At 41.0% G+C, this 20180-nt stretch overlaps 2 protein-coding genes across 3 annotated transcripts in view; one reads left to right on the forward strand and one right to left on the reverse strand.

Moving 5' to 3' along the window:
• Positions 1-4247, reverse strand: part of arhgap31 (Rho GTPase activating protein 31) — a 33995-nt gene extending 29748 nt beyond the window's left edge. For both annotated transcript variants that reach the window (XR_013933635.1, XM_080435786.1), the window contains exon 1: positions 3580-4247. Coding sequence is in view for 1 of the 2 variants with exons in the window: in XM_080435786.1 (XP_080291912.1) it covers positions 3580-3679 (100 nt within the window). In the remaining variant the exon portion in view is untranslated. The remainder of the gene's footprint in view (positions 1-3579) is intronic.
• A 7785-nt stretch (positions 4248-12032) lies between these two features.
• LOC308090655 (tubulin alpha chain-like) lies at positions 12033-15020 on the forward strand (the record flags this gene model as incomplete). Its single annotated transcript, XM_080435921.1, has 4 exons — positions 12033-12036; positions 13143-13362; positions 13776-13924; positions 14022-15020. Exons 1-4 carry the CDS (start codon positions 12034-12036, stop codon positions 15018-15020), a joined length of 1371 nt encoding a protein of 456 aa, XP_080292047.1. The 5' UTR covers position 12033.
• Positions 15021-20180: the final 5160 nt, after the last annotated feature.

A 20180-nucleotide genomic window follows, 5' to 3' on the forward strand; every position in this document is an offset into this window, starting at 1 on the left:
AAAGTATTAGTCAGCAATTACATGGTGGACTTGTAGGATGTGGAAGAGAGATGTTTGGTTTACAGAAGTCATAGAACAAAGTGGGATCTAGTGGGGACCCACCAGGGGGTCACCTCAGGGGGTGAATACGTATCATTCTGTATGGAGGACCTTGAGAACCACTCATTTGTTGTTGTTCTTACACAACAAAATCCTTAGTGTTAGTTTAACTCTGAAAGTGTACAAATGGACAAGAAAACCTTTAGAAAGCAAAACCGCAATAAATTCTTCTTGTGTGTTTCACTGCTGGCCAAAGTTTTAGACTCCATGTGAGCGCATTTATCTAAATGCTACATTATTAACCTCACTTTACTTTACTAGTTTCTGTTTCACAACCTAGACAGTTACTGTTCCTTATTTCAGTGGTTCTCAACCTTTTCAGGCCGTGACCCCCAAAATAATCATATTTGAACTAGATAAATATTGTAAAAATAGCAGATCTACAAGCTCACAACGTCTCGCGTTGCGAGGCGTTGTGAGCTTGTAGATCGGCTATTTTCAAATGTTTTACCTCTTTCTTATAATTTGACAATTTGGCCAATGTTTGACCAGTTTTTATAGTATAATTTGTTGATTACTTTTGGTAATTATTTTTAGGTATTGAAAAGGTCTTAAAAGTCCTTAAATTGTCACTTCACTGTCATCATGGGGACCCCCACAAAAATCATGGGGGGACCCCGATGATATAACAGAAATATTAGAGTATCATACTGTATGTTGCATGGTTAACTTCTATCACAATACCACTCAACATGCTCTCTGGCTGTTTTCAAACCAGGGTGGATTTGAGTGGCTGGATTAGATCAGTGGTTCTCAACCTGAGGTGGTCCGGGGACCCCCAGGAGGCCCCAGCTAAATGACTGATAGTTAGGAACCAAATGGACTCTTTACAGGGCTGTAACTCTGAGCTAAATTAACCCTGACGCTAGGCCTGTCATAACTATTACATAATCTTCTAATCAAATTTTTATTTTATTTTAGTTGTATTCTGCTGTGATGATTCCCCAAGAACTTACAGGCAAGATAGAAACTCAAGGATCTAATGCCTAGGAATGCACAGCACTGTTTGTACTCGAGGCTCGAGTCTAACATGATGCGTTGTGGTCTTGTATATCTGATATTTTCTGTATTTTAGAATTTTTAAATTCTAAAATACCCTCAAAGCTGCTCCATGGGTTGTTAGAGAGGCAGCCCCTGCCTGAAGCCCAGAGGATTCATATCTCCCCTTGGCCACAGGGGAGGATTTCCCTTTGGGGTCCCCAATGCAGATAGGAGACCCCGGGTTTGAATCCAGGTGGTAAAATTGGGGGCTCGCCTGGACCGGGTTATTCCCATTGAGGGATCAGAAGGGGGTGACTGTGACAGGGCTGAGATGTTTGGTTTCTCATGCAGGGGACTCAGGGGTTATGTAGCGCTATATTGGATCACTCCAATATGATATGATATATCCCTCCGCTGTGTGTAGGGATATATCATATCATATTGGAGTGATCCCATTCGCTCACATAACCGTGGTTACCTATGTAACCTTCGTTTAATCCAGGTGGAAACTTTAATAACGTGTGTGTGTGTGTGTGTGTGTGTGTGTGTGTGTGTGTGTGTGTGTGTGTGTGTGTGTGTGTGTGTGTGTGTGTGTGTGTGTGTGTGTGTGTGTGTGTGCGCACACGTGCACGTGCACGTGCACGTGTGTGTGTGTGTGTGTGTGGGAGGGATATGCAAAGGCAAACAAAATGTGTTTCTCTTGGCTTGACAGTATGTTTAGAATGTTGAGGCGCACATACTTGGGTTTTTTCCCCCAACTGGATATAAATGGCAGAATATGAATAATTAGATGTTTAAGCCATGCGTTACTAAAGCCATTGGGGCTTGTACCTAGTGCTTGACAACCAAGTATGGTTGTATTAACATTCCTCCAATGATCTAAACCTGCAATATGTCTCCTGGACATTTATGAGTGAAGCATTAAACCTGCCTGTTCCTTCAAGTACTCAGGCTTTTTACTTAAGTAAAAGTAGCAACACCTGTACAAATACTCTGTTACAAGTACAAGTTCTATATTCAAACTTTTACTTGATCAAAAGTTTAAAAGTTTTGGTCATCAAAATATACTTAAAGTATAAAGTATCAAAAAAAAAGTACTCATTGTGCAGAATGTCTCATTTGTTTCACACATAACAAAGTGTAAGTATTTTAAAAAAATCAATCTACAAGCTCACAACACGCTGCATCACTTTGTTTGTAGCTTGGCCATGTTGTAATAGCCAAAAAATAAAAGAAGGGCTAGTATGTTTTGTAATAATAATCTAAATCTCCTAGTAACTAAAGCTGTCAAATGATTATAGTGGAGGGAAAAAAATGCAATATTTGCCTCTGAGATGTAGTGTAGTAGAAGTATAAAATTATCGTAAAAGTAAAGCAAAAGTACCTCTAAATTGCACTTAAGTGCAGTACTTGAGTAAATGTAATTAGTTACTTTCCACCACTGCACCTATAACTACATGTATAGGGCCTTCCCTCAAGCTGTCCATAATCTCAACCTTCACACATAGCTATTTGGGATGCCCACATCAGTTCCGCATGTGGTAGAATGATGTTCTATCTTGTCAGTATATTGTAGGGAGAAGGAACGAGAATAAACGAAAGAAACATAAACAGGGAGGAACAGAAAAAGAACAAAACCCTCTATTGTGTTCGTTTCACAACTTTTACATGTAAACACTGACTTCTAAACATTTCTCCTTTTTACGAGAGAGTGCCACTCATTATAGTGTCTGTTCTGTTCTCATCTCGCATGCAGCACCGCCCATCCTTTCCTCTTGAGAAGAAAAAAAGTAGTTACAGGCAACTATAGTGACCAAGGGAAATTGACCAGAAAAAAGTCTACGAGCCACACCCTGAGTCACAATTCCCTCTTTTATACAGGCAATGGAACAATGACTTGTTTTACTTCATGCAACAACAACAAAAACATGTAGGCTATCAGCACCCCATTCCACGGTAGATGTTATATGGGAGTTAAAGCCTTTGCAATACTAACTGTTTATCATCTGTGATATTTTCATCACGTTTGTTTACGTTACCAGGTCAAATTATGTAGGCCTGTGGGTATTCTGGGAAATTAACCACTTAAGAACCATAGCGTGATTAGCGGCTCTATTCTGAGGGTGAACATTAGGCAGAAATAGCCCAATCTACAAGCTCTTAACGCCCTCACAAGGCGACATGTTGTGAGCTTGTAGATTTGGCTATTTTCAGCTACGCTTTTTGGGGACCGCGAAAACAGTAGGGGGCCTAGTACAGAGCCCTGGGGGATTCCGGTCAATTGAGTTTATAGGGTTTAAGTGGTTAAATCTTCAACGTAAATGAACGACTGTGTGAGTGTGTGTGTGTGTGTGTGTGTGTGTGTGTGTGAGTGAGTCCAGCCGTGAATACAGGATATAAGCCGGTGTAGTTTCAGGATGAGAGCTACTTTAACAGGAGGGTTACATGGGAGGGAAAGCAGTGTTTTATTTGAAGAAAAAAGCATAACAATACATTTACCATCTTGTCCTGAATTCTGAAGATGTTCTGTCAGGTCACAGCCAAACACATTCTCGCTTCCTTTCTTCTTGGCCCTCTGCTTGTTGCTTTTATTCTTCATGTGGATCCAGTTAATATTCCAGGCGGCGAAAACAGGCAAATCCTTGAAAAAGGCAGCGATCGATCCATATGACCCCTGAGAAGGAGGAAGGCGGTCAGATCACAGATCATACAGCAGCAACAGAGCAGGCCAAAGAGCAACCAACAACACAGAGACTCCCAAAAAAAACCTGCATCCGCTCACATCTTGACGAACCCCCACACTGACGCACGGGGCGAAGGAAAGAAATGCCCGAGTAAAAAGAGCAAGAAATGACGTCACTATAAATAAAAAAATACAAGAAGGGAAAAAATCTTTCAGTCTTTCAAAGAGATGCCAAGTTATCAAGTGACGATCAAAGAAGGGGACAATGGCATAGCCTGTGTTTCTAAGTGTCCCTAACAGCTGAAACGCAGAGTGTCCTCCACACACACAGCAGCAGCAGCAGAACAGACCCACTGGCGTGTTATCTCTCTCCAGGCTTGTGCAGAAACAGCATCAGCATTGCCTGGTTTCCTGTTTTTTTTTTTTTTTTCAACCCCAGCCCGTCTCCCGGTGCCTTTTTTTTCTTCTCCCTCCTCCTCCTCCTCCTCCTACAGCACAGAGTCCACACAGACAGTCACCCCTTTCACTGACTCCTTAACTGGGTTTTTTCCTTTCCTTTGAGAAAACACGCATGCATCAAGTGAAGCACATTATCTCAGGGCCATAACTTATTTTTTTGGGCTGTGGGAGGATGGCCTGAAGGGCACAGATGGGAAGTGGGGGGATGGGGGGGGGGGGATTTGACACATGGTTCTTGTTACTAACTGCTTGCAGAGTTTCTATCCCTCTCTGCTCTGCTTTAAGCCGGACCACATACCACGACACGACACTAAACACTGGCCAAACATTGGTTCGCGTCGGTTCATTTGACGGAGGAAGTGTCCGCCCGCCGCGGCGGCAGGACGTTGAGAGATTGATAGTTTGTAGTATTTGACGTCGGCCTGCGATGTTCCTTGAATTCACTCACTTCTCCCACACTGTACTCTCTTGAGTATTTAACCACTTAAAACCTATAGACCGGGGTCCCCCAGGGGACAGTGCTTGGGAGGGCCCCCCTCCTTTTTTCCGAAGACATCAAATGTCTTAAACCACTTTAACCTTGGTGATGTGCTTATTTTGGGCATGTCATTAATAGTCGAAAGAAATTATCATTGTTTTCCAGCAAAAATAGCAGATCTACAAGCTCACACTGCATCGTGTTGAAACATTTGGATCCTGTGCCTACCAGGTTGGACACAACCTTTGATACGATCCTGTTTCTGGTTCGACCTGAAGATCAAAAATGTATTTCTCCCCAGAGCAAGCAGGCAGACGATTAGCTCAGTGGTAAAAAATAATAATATTCAGCACCGCCACCTGCGCAGGAAACTAGGGTTAAAATCTGAACAGGAAAGTTACATAGTGCAGCTTTAATTATATTGTTAATAACATCTTTAATGTTTTGCCAATTATTGGGGGGGCCGCTTACAATATCCTCGCGGCCCACAGGTTGAGAACCACTGCATTATGTGTTCATGTGTTCAAGCATGACATTTATCAGACCAGAATATTGTTGCTGTCGGGCAGAAACCTCTTATATCCATATTCTTAACTTGTGTTTTGTCGTAAATGAACGCCCTACTTGATCATACTACAGCGTCACACAAAAGCATAAAAATTAGCAGATCCATGGCCCGGATCGCTGTCGTAGCGGTCCGGGCACCTAGGCTACAATGTAGCCTGACAGCGCGTCGCGGGTTCGAGTTCCGATCCCGACGTCCTTTGCTGCGTGTCACTCCCCATCTATTGTCCTATCTATATATAAAGGCATAAAAAGCCCAAAAATATATTTTTGTAAAAGGAAAAAAAAGTAGCAGATCCACAAGCTTGTAGATCTGCTACTTTTGCTATTTTTTTATTCTGGAATCCTGAAAAGTAACAGTTTTGGACATTTCCACCCCGACAAGTGTGGACAATTGCAGCGACAGAACGTCTCCTTCTACTGAATTCACACGGAAATCTAACAATGTATATATATCCTGAAATCCATACGTCCTGGAGACATTTTGCCTCGTTTCCCCTGCACGGTGACACACACATTCTATGATGTCAGCGTGACTCCTCCCATCACTTCTGAGACACTTTGTGAACCATGCATGCGTTGCCATTGTTTTGCATGTTGATTTATTGCCAGGGAGGGCGTTTCTGCGGCCCATCATGGGCTAACGGCATGCGACAACAAGACGCATGCCGGGTCAGTACGTCATTTGTTTATCCTTTGTATTGTCTCTCTGCGCTATTGAGACAACGACAGTAAAGAGCGCAGCAACAGCAACGCATGTCCTGTGGTTGTGGTCATGCAGATATTCTGAGATGCAGCTCAAAATGACCTAATGATCTGATTGATTGATTGATTGATTGAATACTTTATTAACAGTTTGCAAAGACAAGCACAGGGAAGCACAGTTCAGTACAAGGTCTGTTAAGAGGGTTGCAAACCCACTGCGGCTTGTTTCCATTGGGGTCCTTTGTACTCAATTCATTCAACATTTAATGACAGAAATATCCACTAGGCCTACTATGCAACCAGTTCCGAATTGCAGCCACCTGTAAGTGCTCTTTTAGAGCGGTTTTGAAGGAGTATAAGGATTCACATGTTTTTATAACTGTTGGTAGGGCATTCCATATTTTGGTGGCATACTGTAGCAGTAGAACGCTAGCCTGGTAAACCCTCCCTCCAGAAATCTCATTTGTATTTTATTTCAGGAGTGAGTCTGGCCTGCAGACCTATATGGGCAATTTGGCTGTGGGCTGGAGCTGGGCGGGAGTAATGTAGCTATGATGTCCAAGTGGCCCTTTGATGTCCAATTAAGCCACTTTAGGCTGCAGTGATTATCACCAGGAGTAATTGGTTTGTCTTTGATGTTAATGAGCAGCTTGTATGAAAGGTGTATTGATTAATGATGTGTGAACCACTCGGGTTCCACCTGATTGGCCTACCTCCGCTGTCAATCACAAAACAATGAGCGAGGATGCTGATTGGAGAGTCCATTTGGTGGACGAGCAAGAAACGCCCAGATAAGCCTTCAGGCCAGACTCACTCCTGAAATCAAATGGAAACGAGAATTCCGGAGGGAGGGGCTTTACCAGGCTAGTAGAACGCATTTAACCCCTTGTTAGAGCCAAATCTAGGTTGAACGTGATTCGTGGAGCTCCCTCTGGTAATGCCACACATCACTGTTAAGTGGTCTCATAGGCCAGTTGTTCTCTGGCCAGCTGTTCTCATGTCAAGGACCCCCACATTAATATGTATTTCGCCACGGACCCACATCTGAAATTATTACCAAATTATTAGTACCAACAGTATTGGGTCTGAGAGTCTAAATGTCATCAGATGGTGATGAATCCATAGCTCAAATGACGAATAAATAATGGACCTTGATGTGAAAAAGGTTGAAAACCACTGCTGTAGTGTATTGACAGTACTTTGTAAGTTTGTATGATATTGGCCTATAAACGTACACGGTAAATAACTAGCATTCAAAACAAGCTATATTTCATCTCTGTCGGGTGGAAACCTCATGTCCAAAACAGGTACTTTTCGGGATTCAAATTCAAATATAGCAAAAGTAGCAGATCGACATGCTCAAAACGTCTCGCTTCGCGTGCTTGTAGATCTGCTGCTGTTGATGCTTTCGTGTAACGCTGTAATATGACCAAGAAGGCTGTTAATTTACGAAAAAACACAAAAAGTTAGAAAGTGGAGATAAGAGGTTTCTGCCCCAACAACAGCGATTTGCAATGCTCGGGAAGCCTCTCTACTCTTAACAACGTAATTAAATGTGTATTGATGATATAACTGCCCTTGTATTTGTTTGTATGGGGCTTTGCATGGGGGAGTTTACACATCACAGCCTTGAGTATGGGAAATGTGGGGGCGGGGTGGATTTAGCTGTTCAAGAACGGATGTCCAAAATGTATACATCATATTTATCATCTATGAGAATACCAAAGTATAACATAGATATGTTTTTTTTTCACATGATTTGAATGTCCGGTGTTTAAAATGATCTAATGCCCTCCCCTGCCTTTAATATGCTTTCCATTTCCTTACCGTATAGATTTTCTTCAAAATATATATTTTTTTGAGCAGAAAAGGCAAAAATAAATTCCTGTTTTTATTTTCCTGTTAACAGCCGTGTTAGTTCTTATAGTTCTTATATTTAATTGTTCTCTCCACTAGCTTTTCACCTCACGTTTACAAGCTTCTAGGCATGTAGCAATTTATCATAAATCGATTAAAATCGATTCAAACTGGCGACAATTTAAATCGGTTTAATACAAATTTCATCTCGATGCAAAAAATTGCCAAAAAAATAAGAAAATACAGGACCTTTGTCAGAGAATTGATAAAAAATAAAGAGTTTTCAGTCATTTGCTACTGTATTGAAAAGAGGATAAGAAAAAACACAGTATTACTGTGTATTACAATACTAGATTTGTGTAAGAGAAATAATTTAAAAAATATATTTTTCGGTCATTTGTCTGGAGAATAATTATTTGTTTAAAAGATCGTGAAAAATCGTATCGTGAACCTAGTACCGTGTCGTGCATTGAGTGAATCGTTACATGCCTACAAGCTTCTAAACTATAATTCTCATCTGAACTACTCAGTAAGGTAATATACAGTACATACAAATTATGAACTCAAAGACTTGTTGTCACTGTAAAAACATTAAAGGTTTTGATATGTCCAAATGAGTTTCAGTGGCATCCAACTGGTATTGGTGGATCAGGTCATATTTAACCACTTTAACCTTGGTGTGCTTATTTTGGGCATGTCATTAACAGTCGAAAATGTTCAAAACAATGTTCAAAGAAATTATCATTGTTTTCCAGCAAAAATAGCAATCTCCAAACACACATCCTGTCGCATCTCGCTGTGTTGTGAGCTTGTAGATCTGCAATTTTAACTAACTATTCATCGTACATTGAAGTAATTATGGGCTTAACTTACAGGTCATGTCATTAAAATGTTCCACTGTCTCCTCGATTACTTCCGTGGTCATTTGAAGTCATGCACTATACATGATACTACGTATACTCATGTGTATACTACAGTGGCTTAATTGTGATAAGTGTGTTTATGATGAGCTACAGGCTGACTTATTTCTCCTGTTCTCGATGTGAACTGTCTTTAAACAGGGTGACCATTTTCTCCTGCTGGAAAAAAAAAAGACTTGTTCAAATGTCACAAGTTGAACATGATGACCAGACCAGGGCATCCTGGCCTGCAGCTCCAAACAAAGGTCTCTTTCTGCACCATAGGAAAAGGACATGACATCACTGTGTCCATACAAAGCATCACCCGACCCCCCCCACCCCCCACCCCCCACCCCAACCCAACCCAACCCTTCACCCTCCTGCATTCTTTACACCAGTGGTTCTCAAACTTTTCCAAGTCACGGATAGGCCTGTCGCAATTATTACATAATCGTCTAATCCAATAATTTTTTTGCATAAACATCATAATCGTTTCCATGTTGAAAATGTGTCAACACATTTTCAAATATAAAAAAAAAAGCAGAAATAGCATACAACGCATCAGACACGTTGTAAGATTGTACATCAGCTATTTCTGCTAATTTTTTTTACATGTACAGTATAACATTATTAAATATGCCAATATTTTTTTTTATATTTAAGTTATTTGTCATATCTGCCCTGTGCAATTTTAGATTTTAGTTTTTCATAAGTTCCAATGTCCAATGCCAAACACACAATTAAATCGTTAATCGCAATTAGTTTAGTGACAATTAATCGTCAACTTAAATTTGTAATCGTGACAGCTCTAGTCAAGGACCCCCAAATTGATATGTATTTGGCCGCAGACCCCCATCTGAAAAATATTTTTGTGCCAGAAACCCCCAGAAGAGAAGATTTATGTAAAAAAAAAAAAGTTTCCAAATATTCTCGATATTTTCCTAAAATCTTAAAAATGATGTACAAGCTCATGACACGCTGCGAGCTTGTGAATCTGCTATTTTTGAATAGCCAATGTGTAAATGGATAAAGTGGTTAAAATGATTGTGACGCTACCTCCTGGAACCGTATTAATAGCAACTCACTGTTAGTGATAGTTGGGATGGGTTAACCCATTCAATCCGGGAAACGCATCAACAAAGGTCTTCTAAATCCTAACAGTTTTCTGAAAAACGTATGTTGCTATATTATCAGTGGTTCTCAAACTTTTTCATGTCAAGGACCCCCAAAATGATATCTATTTGGTCATCTCAAAATATTTAGTTCCAGGGACCCCCAGAACCAACATTTTAGTTACAAATGTTCACTTAAAAAATATATATACATACAAAGATTGTGAATGAAAGCGCGCCGCGAGCCGCAGTCCCTATAGAAGAAACAACAACATATAACTAATAAATATGAAAACAACATGTGAATGTGTGCCTTGTGAGTGTGTTGCTGTGCTCAGGGGCCGTGCAGTGACCTACAGAAGGAAATGCACAGAAATAGCATCTGACCCTGGACTGCACAGCTGGAGCGTTCAGTGTGTACTACTACGCCCTATAGATATGAGTTCATCTGTGGCTCTGTGGTGAAACAATATATCTGTGTCTATGAATTAGAAAAATCAGGGAGTATTAACATTCCCTAAGGCAGTGGTTCTCAAACCTTTTCAGGTCAAGGACCCCCAAATTTATATGTATTTGGCCACGGACCCCCATCTCAAAATATTTTGTTCCAGGGACCCCCAGAAGCAAAGATTTGAGTACAAATGTTGGCTTTAAAATATATATATACTGTATATTCGATGTGTGCACATTTTCATTATTAAAAAAGAATAGCAGATCTACAAGCTCATATCGCGCGATATGAGCTTGTAGATGAGCTACCACACCAAGGACCCCTGGGGGTCCCCAGACCCCACTTTGAGAACCAATGCCGTAAGGAATGGTAATATTAACCACTTTCAACCTGCCATCTCTATTTTGGGCATGTCATTACAGGCAACAATTTGCAGAAGTTTTCCAAATTGAGCCAAACCACAGGGGGGCCTCGCCCATTGTTCCCACAGTTCCTTATCTTTGAAAAAAAGAAACGCAGAATAGAATAGGCCTTAAGAGGTTAAAATTCCCTACCTAGGCAATGTTAATATAAGCAAACTGACTATTTACAGCCCACCGCTGTGGTTGTACTGTACAGCTTCTTAATTAGAAATGTGTGTTAACTGTGGCATTTGCAGTGAGAACCTCAGTCAATATACTGTATATCGTCTCTGTCGGGTGGAAACCTCATATGTCCAAAACTCTTACTTTTCAGGATTAAAATTCAAAAACAGCAAAAAGTTGCAGATCCACAAGCTCGAAACGCGGTGCGACACGTTTTGAGCTTGTGGATCTGCTACTTTTGACGCTTTTGTGTAACGCTGTAGTATGATCAAGTAGGGCAGTGGTTCTCAACCAGTGGTCCGGGGACCACCAGTGGTCCTTGAGGGGGTTCCAGGGGGTCCCCAGCTAAATGATGGAGAGTTGCCAAATGGACCCCTTATAGATCTTTAACTCTTGAGAGTGTAAAATGAAACCACGCTCTCAAGAGTTAGATTATTGTTAAACATCTGCATTACTTAATTAAAGAATTGTTATTTTGATCAAGGTTTGCCTGTCATCTCTCCTATTGGTACCAACATCAATACAGCATGAAATTGTGGACAAAATCTTAGCCAACGATAACAAAATATTCTTCTAAAAAAAGTCTGGGGTCTGAGAGAAATCTCATCAAATGGCGGTTCCGTGGCTCAAATGCCGAATAAATAATGGACCTTGATATGGAAAAAGGTTGAAAACCACTGAAGTAGGGCATTTATTTATTTAGCATAGGTTTAAGGATAACGGCAAACAAACGCCAAACAGTCTACTATGGGTCTGACTGGGTTTTGTGTACAGGGTTAGGTGTTTTAGAATGCAGTCCATTTACCATAAAAGAGCAACAACAGTCCTACTGAAAAACTGAAGGAATAGCTTAAACATTCTGCACTTTGAAGATGTCACAACAAGAGAGAACCCATCATGATACTACTACCACTGAGATTAGTTTTTATCCCCTTATAGTTTCTAGATTGAGTGACTTCACCAACCCTGTCTACAATTCCGTATCAACCAATGGCTGATTACTACAGAGCAGCTCCCCAGCCAATCAGTGTCCTATAAAAAGAGGGCCATTAGGGAGTAATCAGTTAGTGGCTGTCTGTGGGAAAGAAGGTTACACCTGAACTTCTCAAGTGAGAAACAAACTGTGGTTTTCAGTTATACTAAGCGGGAAAAAACGACAAAATGGTGAGTGAGTCAGTCACTTCTGACTGTCTTTACTGATGTCCAAACGAATGCTGCATACTAGGCTATGCATCTATAGCCTATAGATCAAACAAGACTATTGTGTGTACCTGTGTGAACTAATGGAACCAGGCAGCACTTCTTTCTTCTGTTGTAGGGGGGGGGGGGTTTGCATGACCATATTTTCATACCCCCAAACCAAGACCCTTAACATAAATTGGCTGTACACACGCGCTATAGATGTTTTCATCATAATGGGGAACATTGCATTGCAGCCATATTGACGTAGCTAAATATTTCTATGTTACTTCCTTGACATGTGGTTTGTGTTGAGGTGGTTTGTGTCACCATTTTAGGCTAATGTGTAACAAAATAATATTGCAAAAATGGCTGATCTATAAGCTCGCAACACATCGTTGTGAGCTTGTATTTTGACCTACAAGCTATTGGCAATACCTTCACAGGCTCTGCTACACTAAATGGAACACAACCTTAATTTGTAGCATTGCTAACACCTGTGACTGTTGCCAATAGCTTGTAAGTCAAAATAGCCAAAATACAAGCTCGCAACGATTTTTTTTTGTGAGCTTATAGATCATTTTTACACATTAGCCCCAAATGGGGACACCATGGGTTAATGTACTGTACATTTCTAATTGAGTAAAAAAAAATGTATCGCTCATTAACAGTCCATAGCATATCATGTACCGTATACCTTTGTCTCACCTGATTGATCTCTCTCCCCCCTGCCCCCTCTTCCCCTTTTTTATGGAAATGACAAACGATAGGGCTTGCACAAACTATGCATTTGTTTTACACCTGTGAGGTGACAACTTTGATTCCAAATTGTGATTATTAGACGGTCTACTTTTCCCTAAAAGAAAATGTGCATCAATGTGGTTCCCCTCCAGCAAATCAAACCCAGCATTGGCCCACCTGTGTTGGTTAAGGTTGGGCCTTCGTCTCTACAACATTAGTTCCATCGCTTTCCAAAGGCACGCTGGATGTCCACAACAGCCTGTACTGTCCTGTAGATAAAATCGTCTTGCCCCTATTCAGAATTCTCATTCTCTTGCAGTGCAATTAACTCTCTGTCTCTCTCTCTGCAGCGTGAGTGTCTGTCCATTCATGTTGGCCAAGCCGGAGTCCAGATCGGTAACACTTGCTGGGAGCTTTACTGTCTGGAGCATGGCATCCAGCCTGATGGACAGATGCCCAGTGATAAGACTGTTGTAGGTGGTGACTCCTTCAGCACCTTCTTCAGTGAGACTGGATCAGGAAAGCATGTCCCCAGAGCTGTCTTTGTTGACCTGGAACCCACTGTCATTGGTCAGTTAAACCATTTACCAATCCCTTGCAACTTTAAAGGAATACTTTTCCTATAGATTACTCCCCATGAAGCCTAAATTCATTAGTTTTTTTGGCGCATTCCTGAGCCGATAATCCAATATTTGACTTGATAGGAGACCAATCTTAACAGAGCAAAAGTATATTTAAAACATTCTTTGAACCTGGCTCATAGGCCTCTCAGTGAGTTTATATAATTATTTTAATAGTTTTGCATTGGTCTCTTAGACTGCAGCGGACACCGCAAATATTTAATTATTGACTCAGGAATGCGACAAACTAAAGAATCATGAATTCAAGGCTTCATGGGATGAGTATTCCTTTAATAAAAGCTTTGAATAAAAACAAAGCATTTTATGATTGTCAACCATTTCCTTTAAACCTTCCATTGACAGATGAGATCCGTAAAGGACCGTATCGCCAGCTATTCCACCCTGAACAGATGATCACAGGAAAGGAGGATGCAGCCAACAACTATGCCCGCGGACACTACACCATCGGCAAGGAGGTCATTGACCTGGTGCTGGAGCGAATTCGGAAGCTGGTGAGGGCCTTAATGAATTGAATTTTATTAGCAAAGTGCTTAAATTCAGCTTTAACTGATTAAAGGCAACTTTTTTTTCCCCTTTTTTCTTCTCCAGGCTGACCAGTGCACTGGCCTCCAAGGGTTTCTCATCTTCCACAGCTTTGGTGGTGGCACCGGCTCTGGTTTTGCTGCCCTGCTGATGGAGAGGCTCTCTGTTGATTATGGGAAAAAGTCCAAACTTGAGTTTGCCGTCTACCCGGCTCCCCAGGTGTCCACAGCTGTAGTGGAGCCCTACAACGCCATCCTGACCACCCACACCACCCTGGAGCACTCAGACTGTGCCTTCATGGTGGACAACGAGGCCATCTTTGACATCTGCCGCAAGAACCTGGACGTCGAGAGGCCGTCCTACATCAACCTCAACAGGCTCGTCAGTCAAACTGTGTCTTCGATCACCGCCTCCCTTCGCTTTGACGGAGCTCTGAACGTCGACCTGACGGAGTTCCAGACCAACTTGGTGCCTTACCCTCGTATCCACTTCCCTCTGACCACCTATGCCCCAGTCATCTCTGCCGAGAAGGCGTATCACGAGCAGATGTCGGTTGCCCAGATCACCAACGCCTGCTTCGAGCCGGCCAATCAGATGGTGAAGTGCGATCCCCGTCATGGTAAATACATGGCCTGCTGTCTGCTGTACCGTGGCGATGTGGTGCCCAAAGATGTTAACTCTGCCATTGCAGAAATTAAGACCAGACGCAGCATACAGTTTGTAGACTGGTGCCCCACAGGCTTCAAGGTGGGCATCAACTACCAGCCTCCCACCGTGGTTCCTGGAGGAGACTTGGCCAAGGTCCAGAGGGCTGTGTGCATGCTCAGCAACACCACAGCCATCGCAGAGGCCTGGGCCCGCCTTGACCACAAGTTTGACCTGATGTACGCCAAAAGGGCCTTTGTCCACTGGTATGTCGGCGAGGGGATGGAGGAGGGAGAGTTCTCCGAGGCTAGGGAGGACATGGCTGCCCTAGAGAAGGATTACGAAGAGGTGGGTGCTGACAGTGCTGGGGCAGAGGATGAGGAGGAAGTAATGGAATGGGGGGGGAACTGGCCCAAGTGAGATCCTCCTCTCTTGTTTTTCTATCATTCCTTGACTTGTAACTTATTAAATTCACCCAATGGGTATGAGCAGTTAATTTGTCTTGTTTATGCTTCATTTGACTTATAAAGGTTTTGTGTGTTTTCCCTTTTTGAGACCCAGCTGAGCTTCAACAAAACTCAATGAGTCACTGGTACTCATCTCTTGAAAAATATTCTCAGTGAAACCTGGTTAAGTCTTGTTAAAAACCTCATTATGGTTGGATATTATACATTTTAATTGTAATGCTTTCAATTTCTACAGCTAATTCAACTTGGTAGTTAATTAAAAAATTGGGTGAAATGCAAAATGTTTGTGTTGTAGGCTACAGCTGTGACTAAGATGCGAGAGCTTTTTGGGTTCTATACCGTATCTGTGGCCAAGTTTGTAGAGGACTCGGGCTGCAAAGCCCCTCCGTTCAATATGCAAATGTAACAAGAAGGGGTCAAATAAAGCATTGTGTCGAAGTGTACTGACACTTAACCCCTATAACTGCTCCCCGTGATGTTGGGTCGTGTGGAGTGTTATGGCAGACTGTTGTTAATGTATTTGATGTTATAGCTTGGTGTTGCAACAGATAAGATTCCATTATCATGTTGTCACTGTGTGGTATGCCAGCGTTGAAACACCCACCACAGCTATGTGTGCTGATAAAGCTGCAGTACTTTATATCGTTACTGCAGTGTATAGCCTACTGACTGTAGCCTACTCCAGTGGTACGCAATCTTACCCTGTATACACTTATACTGTATGTTGGTTTGTTTACTGTTGATAAAACAATGTTCCACATTAAGCAAATCATCCAAGTAGTCCAATGAGAGAATGTACTGCATTAGAATGACTATTGAAATCATTCTTCCTCTGATACACATGGAGTCAACAAAATGCTTCAGTTGCTGACAGTTGGGATAGATAGCTTCACACTCTCTCTCCCAGTCAGTGAGCGCTGCTCCCAGTTCCCCCACCAACCAGTAAGAGTCGCTATAATGTTTCTACAAGGACATAACAGACAAATTTACTCCAATCAGTCTTGCCACGTCCGCTTATTAGAAGCGACTTTGGGCTTGTTTTTCTGTGAAGTCGCTTGTAATTATTGGTGCAGGTTGCGTTTTTTTGGGGGGCGTTTCTAAAGTGTAGTTGCTCATTTGGGCTTGTGGTTCTCAAACATTTTCATGTCAAGGAGCCCCAAATTAGTCTAAGGGCAGACACTCATACCATATTGACATTAAATAGTTGGGTAAACAGTAAACATAGGTGTTATGTGGGTTAAATGAGCATTTTACAGCGTAATCTCTCAATTGTAGACAAGACGGTTACATGAAATCCTGTGCAAGGATTACTTTAAAAAAACTCAGCTCATGAGAAAAGCAATATTTACTATAATTTTTGCTTTAAAAAGAACATCTCATTAGTCTTGAAATGCATAGTCCCATACTCGGTCATCATTTTTGTCTCTCCTACAAATACAATCAAAATATCTAAGACAATTGGAAATAAACTTAATACAAAATAAACTACAGATTCACATTATGAATGCTACATGATGGCTCACACTGTAGATATGGCATTCCCTTTGAATGTACAGTATTTCTACTAATGAATCATTTGGGTACAACAGAAATTCAAAAGGAAAATGTCTCCACTGGAAACCACATCACAAAAGATATTTGTTGTAACAGTACAAGGTTATGCAAATCAAATGTTATGCAATTCAACCCATAACAGGCAGGCCGTGAATAATCATACATTCAATCAAGAGTGGAAGTACCATAATTAAAGGGGGCGTAAGTGATATCCTTTTGTTATCAAATTAAAGCTCTATATTCCGATATTAGTAAGCATTGCTATAGAGTGTTTGTCTCCCCATCTCTCCAGCATTTTATTAAACAGGAAAAAAAAATTACCAATTTCATCCAATTAAGAAAGAGAACCCCACAACGATAATTGATCAGCTTCAGTTTTGTTACCAGTTTTGTTATTGTTCCAGTTCCAATTGTGTCTGCTCATTTGTATTGGTTTTTAGCTTTGGTTTCATAATTTCCATTTCTACTTGTTTATCCTGCACGAGTTCTCTCTACTTTATAGCAATAGCGTCGAAACGTCAGCCATGATTTCTTTTGTACATGGCACCTTTTAATAAAAGAGGCCAATTGTCCAAGTGTCAATTGCTCCGGTGTCTTCTCTACATTATGGAATATAGAGCTATTTAACACTTAAAAACACACAAAAAAGGCCCGGACGGCTAACGCAGCGGTCCGGGCACCTAGGCTCCGATGTAGCCTGACAGCGCATCGCGGGTTCGAGTCTCGTTCTCGGCGATCCTTGCCTCGTCATGTCTCTCCCCATCTCGCTCACCCTGTTTCCTGTCTATCTCTACTGAAAACTATAAATAAAGGCCAAAAAGCCCCCAAAAATATATTTAAAAAAAAGCCCACACATAATACCACTACTAATCATCATCATCATCATCATCATTATCATCACTTACACCTCCTTTAAATCAATGTATAGGCCCTTACGCCATTCACAACACAAAGGACCAGCAAATAAAATATATGATAATTACAGCAATTAGATAATTATAACAAAACAATTAAGTAAGTCATCAATTATCTAGAATAATAGTCTGGATTGCAATTATGTCCACAAAAAAAAATAAACTACTTTGACCATATTACGGTCTACTCAGTGGTAGGTAAGTGTCACATCTGTCTGTTGCTTGACAAAAATAATTGATCTACAAGCTAACAACGATGCGACACCATGTGAGCTTGTAGATCCGTTATTTTCATCGAGCGACACTGTGTTGACCTATGGAGTTTAGAAATTAAGCTTCAACTTCTTTGAGGGCTTCATAAATAAACGGCACATTTATGAATTATTGCATCACTGCTGAGACCATTCAGATGTATGTACTGATACACCTAATAATAATAATAATGATAGATTATGGACAGATTATGGACAGGGGGACAGGTAGGGCTGGGCAATATATCGATACTATATTGTTGCTGTCGGGTAGAAACCTCCTATCTCCATATTGTAACTTTTTGTGTTTTTTCGTAAATTAACGACCTGTTTGTTCACAGCGTCACACAAAAGCATCAACAGTAGCAGATCTGCAAGTTGGAAACCGCGGCGCAACGCGACGCGTTGAGTTGTCGATCTGCTACTTTCGGTGTTTTGGAATTTGAATCCTGAAAATGTACAGTTTTGGACATATGAGGTCACTTTCCACCCAAACAGAGACGATATCGATGTCGTGATATGAGACTACAGTAGATATGGTCTGGAATTTTGGATATCCTAATATCATGATATGGCATAAGAGTTGTCTTTTCCTGGTTTTAACCATTTCTGCCTTATTTTATACTAAAGGCTAGAAATTGGTTGTCTAGGTCCACACAGACCAAGCAGACCAAAAAAAAGTAGCTGATCTACAAGATCACGTGTTGTGAGTTTGTAAATATAGAATCAATATAAAAGTAAAATGGTATTATCAGCACAATAGTAATTGTAATAGTAATAATTGTCATTATTTCGGTGATATGGTGATATTTGATTTTGTCCATGTATCGCCCAGCCCTGGGAACAAGTCATAATCGTTTGTGGTTTATCAGTGATGTTCAAGCACATTAGTAGAGCATGGAACCGACATTGCCAAAGGTTTGGGTTTCAATTCCCCCTGGGGTCACAAACATGCTCAAATGATATACATACCGTACATGATATTGTAAGGGCATACAGGCATACAGTATGACAAAGAAATGTAAAACCACAAATTCAGTCTCATGTCTGTTATGAGGTTCAGTAGGTTTGAATATTACATACCGTACATGATATTGTAAGGGCGTACAGGCATACAGTATGTCAAAGAAATGTAAAACCACAAATTCAGTCTCATGTCTGTTATGAGGTTCAGTAGGTTTGAATATGTTAGAGTCAGGGGCTCAAGTAATTAAAGCTTAAAACATGTCTTGACTACAGCCCGACTGATGCCACATTTTGGGGTCTGAAGCTTGATTCCGATTTTGGAGAGTCCAAGACCACCGATTGGAACATCCACCGTGGTGCATTCGGCTTTGTTTAGCGTCTATAGTATATAGACACTCAACAAAGTCTGGATGCACCACGTTGGTAAAGACTAATAGATGGACTCTATACGAACACAACTGGCCCGTGTTCGGGGGAGGGTGATATTGCATGTACTCCTAATATCAGTCAGGCTCTAGTCTTGACAGTATCCTTTAATATTGCTTGAGAAAGGCTTGAGGAAATCTCATTTACTGATCAGATCAAACAAAAGATCATATTTAGCACTAACATAAGTAGGTACACCTGTAAAAAAAAAAGAAAAAAGAAAAAATCTCGACACGATAAAAAAAGAAAAGAAAGATATGCAGGTATTTCTGTAAAGTAAAACTTGGCCACTTGAAATAAAACAAAAAGTTAAAACGCCTGATCTCAAATTGATGATTTCAATTTGTTGCAATTGCTGAATGTCAGAATAAGGAACAATCCCTATTCCTGTATTTATACTTCCAGAAGTCTAAGGCATCATAAGATGACACAAAGAAAACGTTCCAAATCCCAGTAACACCGTAAAATGGAATGGAGTGGATTTACAGTAACAAGTTTGGAAAGCATTGTAATCGATATAAACACATGAATATTACTACTGTACTTGTGAAATGTAATAAAAGTTGTGCATGACAGGCTTGTACTAAATATTATTGCACTATGCTTTTCCATCAGCCTAACACACACCCAGCTTTAGTACAAGGGAATAAGGCCTTTGTGAAACGTAAGTTAGATAAATGACACCTTATCACTGGGCACATGCTTCAAAAAACAAACTGCTCTTCAAGAACAATTGCTTGTTCATGTCGTGTGTGTGTGTGTGTGTGTGTGTGTGTGTGTGTGTGTGTGTGTGTGTGTGTGCGTGTGTGCGTGTGTGTGTGTGGAGCACTTCTTCTGAATAAGGTTAGGGTTTAGTTTGAATAGTTTGAAATGAAGACTGCTGTGCTCTCTCCTTGACCTCGTCTTGTATTTAAACCCTATATACTTAAGTCAACTACTTACGTACTTGACCGGGGTGCCCCAGGGCTCTGTACTAGGTCCGCTAGTATTTCCCTCTACATC

Source organism: Gymnoscopelus braueri (genome assembly GCF_963280865.1).
Source record: "Gymnoscopelus braueri genome assembly, chromosome: 8".
NCBI classification, from domain to species: domain Eukaryota; kingdom Metazoa; phylum Chordata; class Actinopteri; order Myctophiformes; family Myctophidae; genus Gymnoscopelus; species Gymnoscopelus braueri.